We start from the raw sequence: 16,048 nt of genomic DNA, 5'->3' as shown, positions 1-16,048 counted from the left end.
TTTTACACATGTTACAAGAATGTTTGTAATGTTAATGATACCTAAATATATATATATATATAACAAGCGTCATTTATTGTACAGTGAAAAAATTCTTTAGACGAGCATTGTCTTTAAGTTTTCATTCTAGCTATCCATTTATTTATTAACAAGATTACTTATTTGATAAAAAGTTTGACAAAGAGATATAAAAGATTTTACTGCTTATAAAAAAATGTTATATATTTTCTTAATGTAATAAAATGCAGACATTTTAAAAATTATTACAACAATTAAAAATTCCACAGTAAAAGTGAGTTAATTTAATTAATATATAAAACATATAATTCATACATAACATAAAAATTATTATGCAATAATTTAGAGAGTAATAATTTTATTTTTTATCAGTTAAATAATTTATATTTTATCAATATAATTTAGAGTGTAACAATTTTATATTTACTAAATAGTCTAACAATAATCAAAAACATTTACATTTAAAATTTTTTTCGCAACAACCGTGTCTTTTAAAAAGCATTGCAGTTTATTATGCAATTAATTTTTCTTCTTATAAAAATGACTTTGTGTTTTTCATTTTAGTTATAATAATAGTTATATTTTGCGAGAAAATAATTAGACTTTTACGCAAGAGGCGTAAATTGCCCTCATAAATTGTTTTAGAGAAGTGTAAGCGAGAGCTAAAGCTCTCACTTCCCACCAAGAACTGTATATATATATATATATATATATATATATATGTATTTATATATATATATATATATATATATATATATATATATATATATATATATATATATATATATATATATATATATATATATATATATATGTATATATATATATATATATATATATATATATATATATATATATATATATATATATATATATATATATATATATATATATATATATATATATATATATATATATATATACAGTATTGTACAAAACTGAACCAGAATGCATAATATTTTTATTTTTTTATAAAGAATTTAGCATTTTGAGAATTAATATTGCTGGTAGGAATTATTATTAAAAAAACAATTTTTATTAAGTATTTATTGAAGAAAAATATTTACTTACAAAATAATAAATGAAAAACATGGTGAATCAATTTGGCACCACGCGAAAAAAACTGTCAATTTTTGTCAATTTTGTCAATTTTTAATATTTTGTCCATAATCCTTTAGCTTTTTTAACTGCTGCTAATATTCTATTTGTGCTCTTAACAAGATTTTCCCAAAGGTTTAACGAAATATTTTCCCACTGTTCTTGAACTCGTTCATATAACACATTAATGGATGATGGAGAGTCAGAATAGTTATTAACGAGCGCTTTTTTTAATTGTGACCACAAATTTTCTATTGGGTTCAAATCAGGACTTCGTGCTGGCCATTCTAGCACTTGAAAGTCCTGCGAAGCTAACCAATTCTTAACCATTTTAGCAGTGCGCTTTGGGTCATTGTCCTGTTGAAAGATGACCTCATTTATTGGGTAAGGCATATTTTCAACAGTTTCCAATAATTCGTGCTGTAAAATATCAAGATACATTTCCTTATACATGTTTCCAACTATTCTTCGAATTGGTCCCAATCCATAAGTCGTCATACACCCCCATAGTTTAATATTGCCTCCCCCATGTTTTACTGTCTGAATAAAATCTTTTTGGGTTAATGGTTCACCTTCTCTTTTCCAGCTCCATTGGCGGCCATCAGTGGTATACCGATTAATTTTAGTTTCATCTGACCAAATAACTTTCTTCCAATCATCTTCGGTAAAGTTTTCATATTTTTTTACAAAGTTTAATCTTGCTTTGATATTTTTTTTACTAAGTAATGGTTTTTTTCAATTGCTCGAAATTTACTTTTTTTGAGATCTCGCTGCACTGCCCACCTGCTCACATTTTTCCTATATCTTGTTGCAAAAGTTTAGCTGCATGAGATGTCGATTTTGCTTCTCCAGTAGTCAAATATCTGATTACTCTTCTAATGTCTACCGCACTAAACTTCTTTGGTCGACCGCCAACATTTTTTTTTAGAAAATGTCCACATTTTTTTCTAATTCGTTGCACAGTACTTTGACTAACTTTTAATTTTGAAGCAATTTTACGAGTTGTATTTCCTTCTTCGACTATCTTTTTTATTAAATCACTCTTTGTTTTTGAAATTCCCATTATATTAAAAAAAACTATCAAAAACAATAAATTTAAACAATAAAATGTATGAAAATAGAAAATTATTTTAGATGTAAATATAGTCAATTGATTTGCACACAAAATTATTAAATTAATTTGAGAAAAATAATGAAGATATTGCCTTCATCAAGTATGGTGCAAAACTGAGTCAAAAGATGTTTGTCACTAGATAAAAATACTTGTGCATTGAAGTAAAAGGAGGAGGCGTAAAAATTAGCACTTTACTACTGTAATAATCCCGACAGCGCTAATATATTGAAAACAAAATAAACCATAGTTTTGTATTTTTTTAAAATCTCTGGTTCAGTTTTGACCATACTGTATATATATATATATATATATATATATATATATATATATATATATATATATATATATATATATATATATATATATATATATATATATATATATATATATATATATATATATATAAGGGGTGTACCCTGCTTGACCAATTGCCATGATGACATTTCCCTCAACAATATCCAAGTATTACACGAAGGTATTTTGGAGCAATATTTGGTCTGGGTAGCACTTCAACATGGTTTTTGAAATGAAATTGTTATAGAAAAACTGGTAATTTATTGAACTGCATGTCAAGAGGCATTTAAAGCAATTTACCAACCCAGATGTAACTATTATAAGAAAAAATTTAATTCAGCACATGGTAATCAAAAAGAAACATGGATTATTGCCAAACAAATACTTCATCTGAATAATTCTAAAACTAATTACACAATACCAGAAGCAAAATGTAACACAATAAGTCGATACTTTGCAAGCAAACTTGAAGATATAAAAAAAAAATATCCAAGAAAGACTTGCAACAATTCTAAAATCTGATTTCATTATTGAGCAATCTCCCACTGTAGATATTTTAACAACATTTGGTACAGTCACTTCTACTGATGTTGTGCATGTAATCAAAACTCGCAAACCTAAGACATTGCTACTCTATATTATTCCAACAAACATTCTTAAATCATGTTCAAAATTATTTAGTCCAATTATACCTCACCTTGCCAACCTTTCATTCAAATCTGGAATTTTCCTAGTCTCATTCAAGATTACACAAATTACACTGATTCCCAAAAAATCAGGACAAACAGTATATTAACTCACTACTCTGCACTAAATTGGCTAACATAATACTTGCATTCTCAAAAATCCTTCGTTTCTATAGGCTTAACAAAATCTAAATTGTCAACGTGTTCAACAGGAGTACTCTAAGGTAGTGTATTAGGCCCATTTTTATTTTCGATATTTGTTTCACCTATATATCATATTATAGCTAAACATGGCACAAATTATCATCAATATGCTGAAGATACCCAATTATATACTTTCATTAACCCAGGAAAAGATAACATTAATAAAACCACTGAATGAGCTAATGCAGTAACAAAATGGTTTCTAAAAAGTGGACTTTTACTTAACCCAAACAAAACAGAAGCTGTCTTTTTTGGATCTAGTAAACAAACTGGAAAATTTAAAAATGATTCCAAAATTACATTCTCTGGAACAACACTAACTACAGTAAATTTAATGAGAATCCTAGGTGTCACCCTAGATTAAACACTCTCCTTAGACCAACATATAAACAACACTGTTAAATCCGGCAACTACAATATTCGTGCTCTTTGGCAAGTAACATATTCGTGCATTATAAACTCTCAACTTGACTATTGTAACAGTCTTTTTTTTATTAGATATTTACAAAAAAAATCCTTAAAAACTCTAAAGTACTCAGAATAGCTTATTTCTCATTGTCTCTCATTCTCCATTTTATTCAAAATCAGAAAAGTTGCTAAAATCTTTTCGCTGGTTACAAATCCATCAACGAATAGTTTATTAAATATCAGTTATTACATATAAAACTTTAAAAACCAAATATCCTGCATATCTATTTGATTTTTAGAAACCCAAATTTCAAAACAAGGCACAAGATCATCAGACAGTATTCAACTTACTCATCGCTTATCAAAAACTATGGAATGGCTTGTCTATAAACACATGTAACTCAACCACTTTAGAAACAAAGTTTTATATTTGAAATTATATATTTATATATATGATATGAAATATTTTTTATATTTTATATTTCAGGAAATATAATTTTTATATTTTTAAAATATATGTTCAGCAAGAAAAAAAATTCTATCTAACCAGTTAAAATCATTAAAAAAGAAAACAACTAGATAACTGATTTTATATTTAGGATCATTGACTTAGTAGAAAAATAGATTTATATAGAATTATAGATGTGAATAAAAATGATAAACTGCTAAAACAATAAATAATTACTATTTTTTTCATATTTTAAACTTTTTAAAGAATTTGTACAATAAATTTATAAAATTGTTTATAAAAAGCTATACTTTTTGTGATTGTTTGAGCTTCTTGTCCCCCTACAAAACTTAATAACTATTGATATATGACAATTAAATATTTCATCAATAAAAAAATATTTCATTAATACTTTCATAAATATTTCATTAATTCTTGCATCTGAACAAACAGGTCAAGGATCTATACTAAATTTCACAAGGATCTCTTACTGATTAATAGACTATTATTATTACAAAATAATAAAAGAAAGGCTTACCTTATCCATCGAAAAATGCGTGACCTAAATTTAATTTTAGGTTTAAAATCATCACTTTTGTCATATAATGTTATAGGAAGCATATCATCTGCTATATGTTAGTTGTAGTTCTGAAAAAAACATTCATAAAATAAGCACTAAGTGTAAATTTAAAAAAATATTTACACAGCAATAAAAAAGCAGATATAAATGGTAAAAAATGTTACATTTAAAATAAATGTTGTTGTTAAACTATTAATGCTTTAAATACTTTTTTATTAACAAAGGTGACTTTAGAAAGTATTTACTGTCAAGCGTTTCCCTTTTTGTTAAAAAACAGAAAAATAAAGTTTTTTTTTTTACTCATTTAGCTTAATGTATATTACATTTATATTACAAAATGAAATAAATTTATTATTAATGGTGCCAATACCTAGTTAATAGTAAATTTAAAGGTTTTTTAACATTAATGCTCTTTTTACGGATTTAACACAACTTATTAACTTATTTTTATTTTTGTATTATGCGTTAAGTTTAAGAAAAAAGATTACTTTAGCACATAAAAAAAACAACTAATTATTTTAATTTATTTCCAGTAAAAATTTGAGTGAAAAATAACTAATATATATTATAATAAATATGATAGTTTCCCAGTATACATGTGGACGTGTTAATTTTTGATTGTTTTTCAAGCCTCGATTAGCAAATATATTTTCATAAAACAAGACTTTCACTAGTATCTTTATTGACACTTTTTATCTTTAAGTGAGCCGTAAAAAAAATTTAAATACGTTTTGCGCGTGCGTTACGCGTGCGCAGTATTTCGCCCCCTGACAACAACAACAACAACAACAACAACAACAACAACAACAACAACAACAACAGCAACAACAACAAATAGGATTGGCAATGTCAACAGAAAACGAATATTTTTCTTGGCTTGATTCCAGTGCAAAATAAAGATATTTAGAAAAACTTAGTTTTTTAAATCACGTTAATTTAAAAAACTAAGTTTTTCCATATCTCCTTTAAGATTCCTTGGACAATATAAATCGTTATCGAAATGTTACCTACATTGTAAACAATTTTTTATTGGTTATTTTGCAGAATAGCAGTCTATAACTAAACCTAATTTTTAAGTTTCTAAAATCGTAGATAATAGCTGTTTTGATTTTCAATTAACCTTTCCCCATAAATGCAATGCATTATGATATTTGTATGTACGCGGAAGTAAAAAACAAAATTAAGTCGTTAAAATGTCAAATATTGAAAGAACTGAGATTGTCCCAATAGATTTTGGTGTATTTTATTTCACAACTTTTTAATTTTTTAGTTCGAATTTTAAAAACTATATTGTTGGAGTAAACTTTGCATTATATAAGACTTCGAAGAAAATAAAACAACAAGTGTACCAAACAATGTTTTTCAATTAAAAAACAAACAAAAAAAGAGAAGTCGGTATTTTACATGCTGTGTACCTAAATGTTTTAGCGACTAAGTAAAACATAAAAATTTATTGTTTTATGCAATTCCCAACAAAGAAAATATTGAAGAATAAAAAAAATATTAATATCCTAAAATAACTTTTACATACTTTTACATTCTTTTACATATTTTTTAAATCATAAACTGAAAAAAAAAAAGTATTTAAACAAGGTGAAATCTTATTAAACCAGTTTTCATTTTCAAATTTAATTGATTGCACAAAAAAATTTTCATTTTTGTGTAGAACAAAGTCAATTTCACTCTTTTCTGTAAAAGCTTTGATACCTTGGCATTGGTAAAATTTACTGTTCGATTTTCAGTTTTTGCTGTCTATTACTATTTCCCTACAAAAAGTTTTATTGGTACACAAAGATTTCTTTTTAAAAAAGAGCACTTTACTTCAATTATTTTGTAGCTGTCTTAGTTAATACACAGCCCATCAGGGCTAGGATTAGCCATTACATTTAGGATTTATATCAAGATCACGTTTTTTAGCATCACAGTATACTTTTTCTTTAAACTTTTCATGAGCAATATCTTCATTTTCAATACTCCACTAACAAGCTTGTGATTGTAAAATAATATCACAGCTTCTTATAAGCTGTTTTAACAATGAAGTTGGAGGAGTATTACTTCTACGGCTTATAACTGTACCAAAACTTGATGAAGTAAGTTTTTTATTTTGTTATTCAATCAATTTTTGTATTTGTATAGATCTTTAGTTTCTGATTTAATTTGAATTATTTTCTTAACATTGATTAACATTATGGCAAGCTTTTATTTGCCTCATGAAATTAGTTATAATTAAGTAGTCCAGACAATGTAGAAATTTTTCCATTATAACTAGGCTTAAACTTTTCAACATTTTTTCATTTACTCGTTAATAAATATTTTACAAAATGACCTTGGACAAATTTAATTTCAATAATTAACACAGCCACATTCCTTGGTTTAATTCCATATAATAAAACATTTGGTCTTACTCCAATTTATTTTACAAATCTGCAGTTAAGCGGCGTAAAATAGTTTTAATTTTTCGCTTGTTGCAAGACTTGCTCAAAGTGGTGACTTTTTAATATAAACATACAGAAATATTTTAATATCCTTTTAATTTTTTTTTTTAAGTTTATTTTTATTATTTGATAGAGTTTAAGTTTATTTTTATTATTTGATAGACTGCCTGCCCCAACCAAACCCTCAGTCGATGTAGCGGCACTTTCTTGTGCAGCAGGCTATAAGATAGTCGATGTAGCAGCACTCCCTTGTAGCAGCAGGCTATAAGATAGTAAATGTATGTACTGAAACCAATAAGTATTACTTGTTTATATTAAAAAGTCACCACTTTGAGCAAGTCTCGCAACAAGCGAAAAAATAAAACTATTTTACGCCGCTTAACTGCAGATTTACTTAGTTCTCTTTGAAAAACCAGCTATTTTATGTTTAGCAGCTCTTCTTTCAAAATATCGTCTGATACTGTATAAATAATTATAAGTTGATGTGTTATCGGAAACAGAGATGTTGTCTTTTGACCATTAAATTACATCTTTAGAGATTACTTTGTTTTCATCGCTGTTAAATTCCTCGTTTGTAATTATACAAAATGTTGCATTTAGCGGAATGCTTGGGCTTTTAAAAAAGCCCGAACCAGCAGGAACATTTATAGAGTTATTTATATATTCTTTTACTTATGTATACTTGTAAAATATACTTCATACAAGCTTCTCAAACGAAATTTAACTACAGCTGCGTTAAAATATTTGTTTATATGGTAATGCAGTTATTCTCCTGCGGAGATTTGTAAAAGATTCGGCGTAAATGTAATTAATTATAAGAGAGAAAACTATTACCTATGTATGATCAAGCCACGAAATAATAAAAAATAGAAAAAATATTAATTGCGAGTTTTTGATTTTTCTGTACATACAAACACCATAATGCATTTTGTGAAATAATAATAAGGGGAAAGGTCAATTAAGAGCTTTGCTTTTTCATATTTACGTCAAAATATAACATGAACTTTTAATTTTTTTAAATACTCAAAATTCAATCAACTACTTTCAACTTTTGATCGACTTTTAAATCAACTTTTGATCGACTAATATTTTAACTTACTATACTTTTGATCGACTTACTTTTCGATAAGCATAGCAACTACGTTTATTCCGGTATGTATTTTGTATATTTAATTTCTGATTCAAGTTTCAAAAATTTTAAACAGTTTTCTTTTAATTAAAAGAGTGCCTGCCAAACCTCTATGTACTCTCCGCTGCTCCTAAGAAACAAAACACCTCAAAAATGCTCAAAATACACTCATCATATTTGATATCTACTTTTCAACGAAATGAAAATCAAACCATTGTCCAAACTTATATCACCCATTTTTTTGGGGAAGAAATCTAGGTGTGAATGCAACATATGCCCTTTGCAGACCTACGAAAACTCAGTTTTTTAATTTTTCAGTAAGCTTTGCAAACAATTGTTTGTCAATAAGGTAATAATTTTTTAAAAATCCACAAACAATATTACATAATACACGCCATGCTCCTTTTTCAACTTTTTTGTAGCTTTTTTGGGTTTCTTTAACTTTAACGTCGCTTTTATTTAGGGTCCAACGAATAAAATACATTTGCTCTTTGCCTCAGCTTTAGAAACAAGAGGCAAATTTTTTCTCTTTTGAAATCTAAAGCTTTTTCAAACTGTTCTTAAATCCTATTTTGATATGAAATGGAGGTAATAAGACTTTCTTAATTTCTATTAGAGCCTGCTTGAGAAAATTGAACAATCTTTGCTGTAGTTCTATTTATAAGGACCAATAAATTTTTTCTAATGGTCAACTTTAGCCTTACTATTCCATAGGCAAAGGAAACACAAAAAATTTTAGTATTTACTTGCAAGCAAGAAAGAAAGCATCTTGAAGCTGTTACAGCCAAATAAATTACAAAAAGTAGAAATGTTAAAATAATGTAAACATGTTAGACATAATGCATCAAAAGTATTAGATAAACCTAGTGCAATAAAAAAGATTAAAAACTCAATCAAACAATTTTTCAATTCAATTAGCCCAAAGGTTGAAGTTAGGCAAATTATAAAGCTCAAATTGAAAACAGATATTAACCACTTTTTTTATTGTTTAAAAAAATAAGATCGATTGCAACTCAATTTTAAAAACAGCAAAGCTGTTGAAAAGTTCAAGTGAGTTTAAATATGTTTTTATTAAGCCTGACTTAACCGAAGCAGAGCAATATAAAGCTATGGGAGAAATTATGTACGGCGGTTTTGACTGACGTAGTTTCTTTGAAAAAATATAAATATAGTATTAGCGGTTGTATTTAGTTGTATGCAGTTGTATGTATATATTTCGCCATAAAGAATTTTTTACAAAATTAGACTTTTACAAAATGTATGTACACGGCTGGGGCAAGAAGAAGACAAATTCAGTCTTATTGCCAAGCCCCTTCAAAACAAGAATATAAATAACAAAAAAAAGTATTACCGTTATCACAATGTAATATATGCATAAATACATATATAAATGCAAATATAAAAAATACTTTTTATATATATATATAATTTTATTTTTTTCAAACTTTTATTTATTAAGATTTCGAATTTAAAATTAAATAAAAATGAGATAAAACATGAACATCAAAGAAAGGTAAAGATTCGGATTAAAATCAAAAATAAATATGATTAAAAATATAGCAAATAACAAGTAAATAAAACGAGTGATTACTCCTATTTAAAAGTTTCAGAAGAAACCTAGTTCGTTTTAAATTATCAAAAGTTTATTTTTTATTTTATTTTTAAATTGATCAAGGGAAGGAATTTTTTTTAACTCATTATCCAATAACGTGCTCCATAATTTAGGTCCTCTGATTGCAATCGAGAACTTAGTACAGAATATTATGCTTTTGGTTGAATATAATTGTTATTTGAAAATCTTGTTGGGTATAAATGATTTATTTTTTCAAAAAATGTGTTAAATAAAATGGGTACCATTTTATTATCTACTTTGAACAAAAATATATATATATTTTTTTAGATTATTCAGCTCCCCAAGGCCCGAAATACGAACCTTCCCGAGCAAGGCCGCTGCGCGGAGAAACTAAGTTGAGCGCGGTACTTCCACGGACGTGGTGGGAGTGGAATTCCGAACCTCTCGCTTATAAAGCGAGAGGTTCGGAGTTCTTACCACTACACCACTACCGCATAAATATAGGAATATGATATAAATTAAGTTGAAATACGTTGAGTATTTTGAATTTATTAAAAAAAAATTTAGTGTGCGAGAAGCGATCCACATTTCCAATAATTCTTACAGCGTGTTTTTGTTTAATTAAAAACTTTTTATTTTTAGATACATTAGTTGCTGATCCAAGTAACGTTGGCGTAATTTAGATACCAATGAATAAAAGAAAAGTAAATGAATTTCAAACAATTTCGGTTTAACAACTGTTTGACTTTATATAAAAGGCCTATATTTTTTGAGATTTTATTATGGATTATACGTATGTGCTCTTTCCGCGTTACATTTTCATCTAAGACTAGACTTAGAAACAACAAAGAAGGCAATTAATTATTGCATGATCGGTCGAATGACCGAATTTAAAACCAAATTGTTTATTGTAAAGAATATTTTTACATTTAAGAAGGAATAAATTCTATTATACATTACACGCTCCAAAATCTTGGAAAAACAATTAAAAACTGAGATCGGTCTGTAGTTGGAAACATCACCTGTTTTAAAAATTGGTGTAACCTTTTCCCTTTTTAGTTTTTCAGGAAAAACCCCATGTTTTAAAGATATATTAAAAATATGAAAAAGTGGTATTGTTATATATTTTAGTGAATTAATAATGACATTACTGCTGACATCATCAAAACTTAAACTTTTGTTAGGTTTTAACAGGGATACTGAATTTAATAATTCTTCCTTCGTAAGTTCATGATTAGGCCTAAGAGTATTATTTGATGTCAAGTATGATTTAAATCTTATTTTAGATGGTTCAATTTTAGCGGCTAAACTTTTACCAGCATTAACAAAAAAGTTATTAAACGTTTCTGCTACCATAGGTTTATCAACAACTAATTTATTCTTGAATTTGAGATTTTTTGGCAGAGCATTTCTGTCTAATTTTTTTTTGCCAATTACTTTCTTAACAGTGCGCCATTTATTTTGTGAACGATTACTTTTTATTATTTGATCGGAATAGTAATTAGTTTTTGAACGTTTCAAAATTAACTCAAATAAATGTTTATAATTTTTATAGTTAGTTTTATTTTGTTCTTTTGTATAGTTAGTTTTTTTATAGTTAGTTTCATAGTGTTCTTTTTTTAAAATATTTGCAATATAATCGCTGTTTTATTTTTGATGATTTAACAATTCCCTTTGCTATCCAAGGGCTTAAAAGGCTTTTTTCTTTAATGAGCATATTTGAGGTGATTTATAAAGTATAAATTGAACGTGAAATTTTTGTAAAGACAGTTTTTTAAATGAGTAAAAAGAAAGATATTAATTTGGAAATAAACAGACAGAAAAAAAGACATACTGAAACTTTTTAGTCCCTGTGTTTATCCGCATGTTTTAATTAGGTGAACCTAGTTAACAGCATGTATTTCACCTATTGCACCTTCTAACATTGTGTGCTATCTTGTCCCCTCTCTTTATGCAATCTTTCTAAATTGACTACTTCTATCTTTCCCTCGAACATATCTTCGTTCTTCCCAAAATCACCTTACTCTCGGTCCGTAGAGCGGGTTATGACGCTCCTTTTGGAGCTGAACCTGTCATTGCAGGCCTTGGTTATGCGTCCTCTATATGGCAATTAGCCGGAGGAGGATAAACTACAATACCAAAGATGATAAAATTGGAACGTTGTGCTGCCTGCAAGAAATTAACATAGAGTTGATTATTTATAATCAGTAAATAAAGCACATTTATAATATTTATTACGTATTTATAGTAAAAGATACATTAATCATTAAATTTCTATTTCAAAAAGTTTACTTTTTACAATCAGGATATGCGTTTCTGTGTTCTTGTACCCAACGTAATAAAAATTGTTTTTGCTCCTCTTCAACAGTGATTGAAAGTCTGGCATTAATTTAACCACTCTTTCTGCCGTATCATTAACTGTTCTCAGTGTCAATAGCTTCCTCTTTGCTTGTTGGAACGAATCATAGTTTAACCATAAAACAGGGCTCTTCTTCAAAAAACTGTAATTAATTTGGAGTCAATAAAATAGGAACTTGCTTTTGACAAAGTCGATGTTTTTCTGTGAAATTAAAACAGAAGAAATTGTTATCAATAGTATGGTAAACTATAAAAAAAATTAAAGCATAATTTACATAATAGATATACCAAAAAGTGGGCCTTAAAGTTCTTCTTTTGATGCAATGTAACGTTTATCGTAAGCTGATGGGTTTTCGTTAGCTAAGTTAGTAACCATTTTTACTTTAGTTTATTGATCGACATCACTGTCAAATAAAGACTTAACAGACATTTCATCTGTCAAATACCATAACTGCCGCTGGCTAAACTTCTGTAAAGCTGCTTTAAATATGCTTTTGTCTTTTGTTTTGGAAGCTTTCATGGACTTCAAAAAGTTTAAGTCCTGATAACGTGCTTTTACTGCTAAAATGCATTAGATCCAGAATTTGATGTCACATTAAACAGATATCCAACAGAGCCGCCTTATCCTTGTTTGCAATTCTCAATCAGGTGTATAGTTATGATATTTTTAGAGAATAAATGGCTCTCGTCATACACTAAGCTTGGTGCCAAGCACCTGGATGCCAAATCTTAAATTTCTTTTCTGTATCTCCACCAAGAAATGTTATTGAAAGCAGTACTATCACAACAGAGAATCTACACTCTGTCCCCCAGATTCCAGTTGATAAAAGCATTTCAAATAGCCTGTGCCTATTCGCTTCCTGATGAGCTGTACAGTTTTGGCACAGCGGTGAGTTGTTCGTTATCATTTTATAAAAAAAATTTTGGATAGGTTCTTCTTTAGATTTATATGAATCTACAGCTGTTATATACTAGTTATATACTACTTTAGAGCGTCAATAGTAACTTCGATTATAAATACAGAATATCTCAAACTTAATTGACATTTATCTAACGCGGCAACCAACTTTAGAGTTTTGAAATTTTTCCGCATAGAAGTTTTAACAGGCTGAGAGGAAGCACCACTTAGGCTGGGTTCTGTTTTTTTGAAAATCTATAATTTCAGAATCAGAAAATGATTTTTCTTGTAGTGATTCATAAGATAATGTTGATGGAGTTAACAAATCATAATATTTTCCTCCTCAATGTTTCTAAGGCATGTCTTTCTTCTTTTTCTGTAAGTTTTTTATCCACTCCAGCTAAGTGACCAGGCCGTCCTGGTTCTCTTTGGTGGTCCAAGAAGGTCCTATCTTCTTTTGTTTTAATAAGCTGAAGCCATCGGTATGAGCAATTTCAAACAAATTGTCTATGTTGGAAAGAAATTCTTGTCAACGTTGTTCAAACCCTCTCTTTTTTTTTTTTTTGCATTCTTTTGCAAATCTCTCCAAACTTGGTATAATGAAACTAGCTTTTTAACACAGTTAGGTAATGAGTTAATTGGTATACGCGCTTTTTCCCGGTTAATAATACAATAACAATAACACATTCAGGAATAGTAAGATTTGCACTTTAATTGATACTTAAATTCAAATTACGAATATTATAGAACAAAACTCCCAGTACTTGTCTATTAGGGGGAAGTTTTGAACAAATTTCGCTGCAAGTCGGCACGGGTTGTCGTGATCCTAAATACCCAAAACTTTGTTTTTAAATGTTTTAAAACCATTCAAGCATAACTAGAAGGTATGCATTAAAAAATTATCAACTTAATTTTTTTGGGACGCTCTAATATATATTAACCAAGAAATAATTTAAAATATAAATATTATACAGGTTAAAACTTTTAATTAATAAAATTGCAAGAAACAAATAAAAACAACATATTAGATTTAAATGAAGTAAGAATCAAATTAATGAAAAAGGTTATATATGTATTATAGGTTATAAATATATATTATATAGCCACGATGCTGAGGTGCAGGGTTTCACTTTCAATCATGAAGGTAAAAAATTACATAAGCAGAATTCTCGTTCCGGTCGTAACTTTGTTAACAATTCCACCAAATCTGGTTCCGGCCGAAACTCAAATTTTCCGACTGCGATGATTTTCTGATACTGTGGTGTCTTCAAAGAGATAAGAATATTTAATTTAGGTATAATTAAATTTAAATAAGTATATTTTAAAAAGATACCTCATACCTGTCTTCAAACAGATTGCTAATGATTTCATTAAATTTTGTGAATAAACTGTATGCAATCTAGAAAAAAGTTTTTGCTCGTTAATATGCCCTACAAAAAAATTAAAAAATATAAGGTTTTAGGACGTCGTAAAATAAAAGTTTTCCAAGAAAAAAACCGTGTTGTGTAATGGGTACAAAAAACTTTTTTTAAATGCTAAAACAAGCAAACAAGAAAGTTGTTTTGTATAAACAAAAAAAATTGTTTTGTATAAACTAGCATAAACAACCTACTTAGGTAAGAAAATAGTTTACTTGAAAAACATGTTAATGAGTGACTCTAATGAGACAAGTCTATCTGACAAATCAGATGGCATAATGGACTGTATGTGAGCATACCATTTAAAACTGCTTCTTAAATTGAAAATGAAACCATCATTAGTGATGGTTTTAAAAAGATAACTTGAACGCATAAGGAATCTTAGAAAGCGTTGCTACTACCATTTTTTATTTTATATTGATGTATTTTAACGGAGACGGAAGTGTTTAAACTTCAACTTAGAAAACTATTTTTTTAACTTTTTTTAAAGACTACTTTAAGACAGAGTTTTGATTAAAGCCAATTAAAGAAATGTATTTTATCTACAACAGTAACTCGAATAAAAAAGATGAAATGCACTCAAGAATGATGATGCTTTTAAACACAGATAAATTTTTTGTTATGATAGTTTAGCAAAAAATGACTATCTAACACAGTTAGGGTTCGACATTTTAAATGATAAAGATTTGTTAAAGTATTCTTTTGATATTAAAACCACGTCGCAACTTGACGCGTTTCAATAAACTTTTACAATTTTAAATATACTAACCACGGGAAAAACATAAATATCAGTTTGAAACTGTTTTTTAAATTGGAAATGCACTGCGATATATAATTAATTCCGCCATACCAAACGTGACAGTGATGGTTTTAAAAAGATAACTTGAAAGCAAACGGAATTTTAAAGATGAATCTTTCAGTTTCAACATTGAAATAATCCCATGCCTTTTTTTATGTTTTTTAAATAAAAGTTCTTTCCTTATTGCAACTAAAAGCCATTTTTGCAAGACACACCAAACTCTCGATAAAATTTCAGTCTGATTGGTTAACTGGATTAATAACAGTTTTAATTTAAACTTTATTACTTTTTTGCTACTCATACTCCAAAACGTTACTAATTACTGTGATATTCGGTCACTAATTTTAAAATAGTGATTACATGAGTGTTCTACTATGTAATACCAACAATTTTTATTATAATTATTTTTTGGTACATTTACCATTTTCATTTTATAGACCAAAATATTGATTTGCTATATAAAGCGTGGTTTGATCTGGCTTCTGCATAGCGTGAGTATATCTACATTTAAACTACTGCCAAAATGCAAAAAAAATCTTAAAAAAAAAGAAAATCTAATCAAAAGACTACCAGCTGGCAAAAATAACA

The 16,048-nt window shown here is 27.8% G+C and overlaps 1 protein-coding gene across 1 annotated transcript in view; it reads right to left on the bottom strand.

Moving 5' to 3' along the window:
* The window catches only part of LOC100211013 (zinc transporter 7), a 64,371-nt gene extending 59,441 nt beyond the window's left edge, over positions 1-4,930 (bottom strand). The window contains exon 1 of the mRNA XM_065801361.1: positions 4,809-4,930. Within this exon, the coding sequence (XP_065657433.1) occupies positions 4,809-4,891 (83 nt within the window). The 5' untranslated portion in view covers positions 4,892-4,930. The remainder of the gene's footprint in view (positions 1-4,808) is intronic.
* Between the last annotated feature and the right edge of the window lie 11,118 nt (positions 4,931-16,048).

The sequence above is a fragment of the Hydra vulgaris genome, chromosome 07, assembly GCF_038396675.1.
Source record: "Hydra vulgaris chromosome 07, alternate assembly HydraT2T_AEP".
Lineage (NCBI taxonomy): Eukaryota > Metazoa > Cnidaria > Hydrozoa > Anthoathecata > Hydridae > Hydra > Hydra vulgaris.
This window is presented reverse-complemented; position numbering and strand designations above follow the sequence as displayed.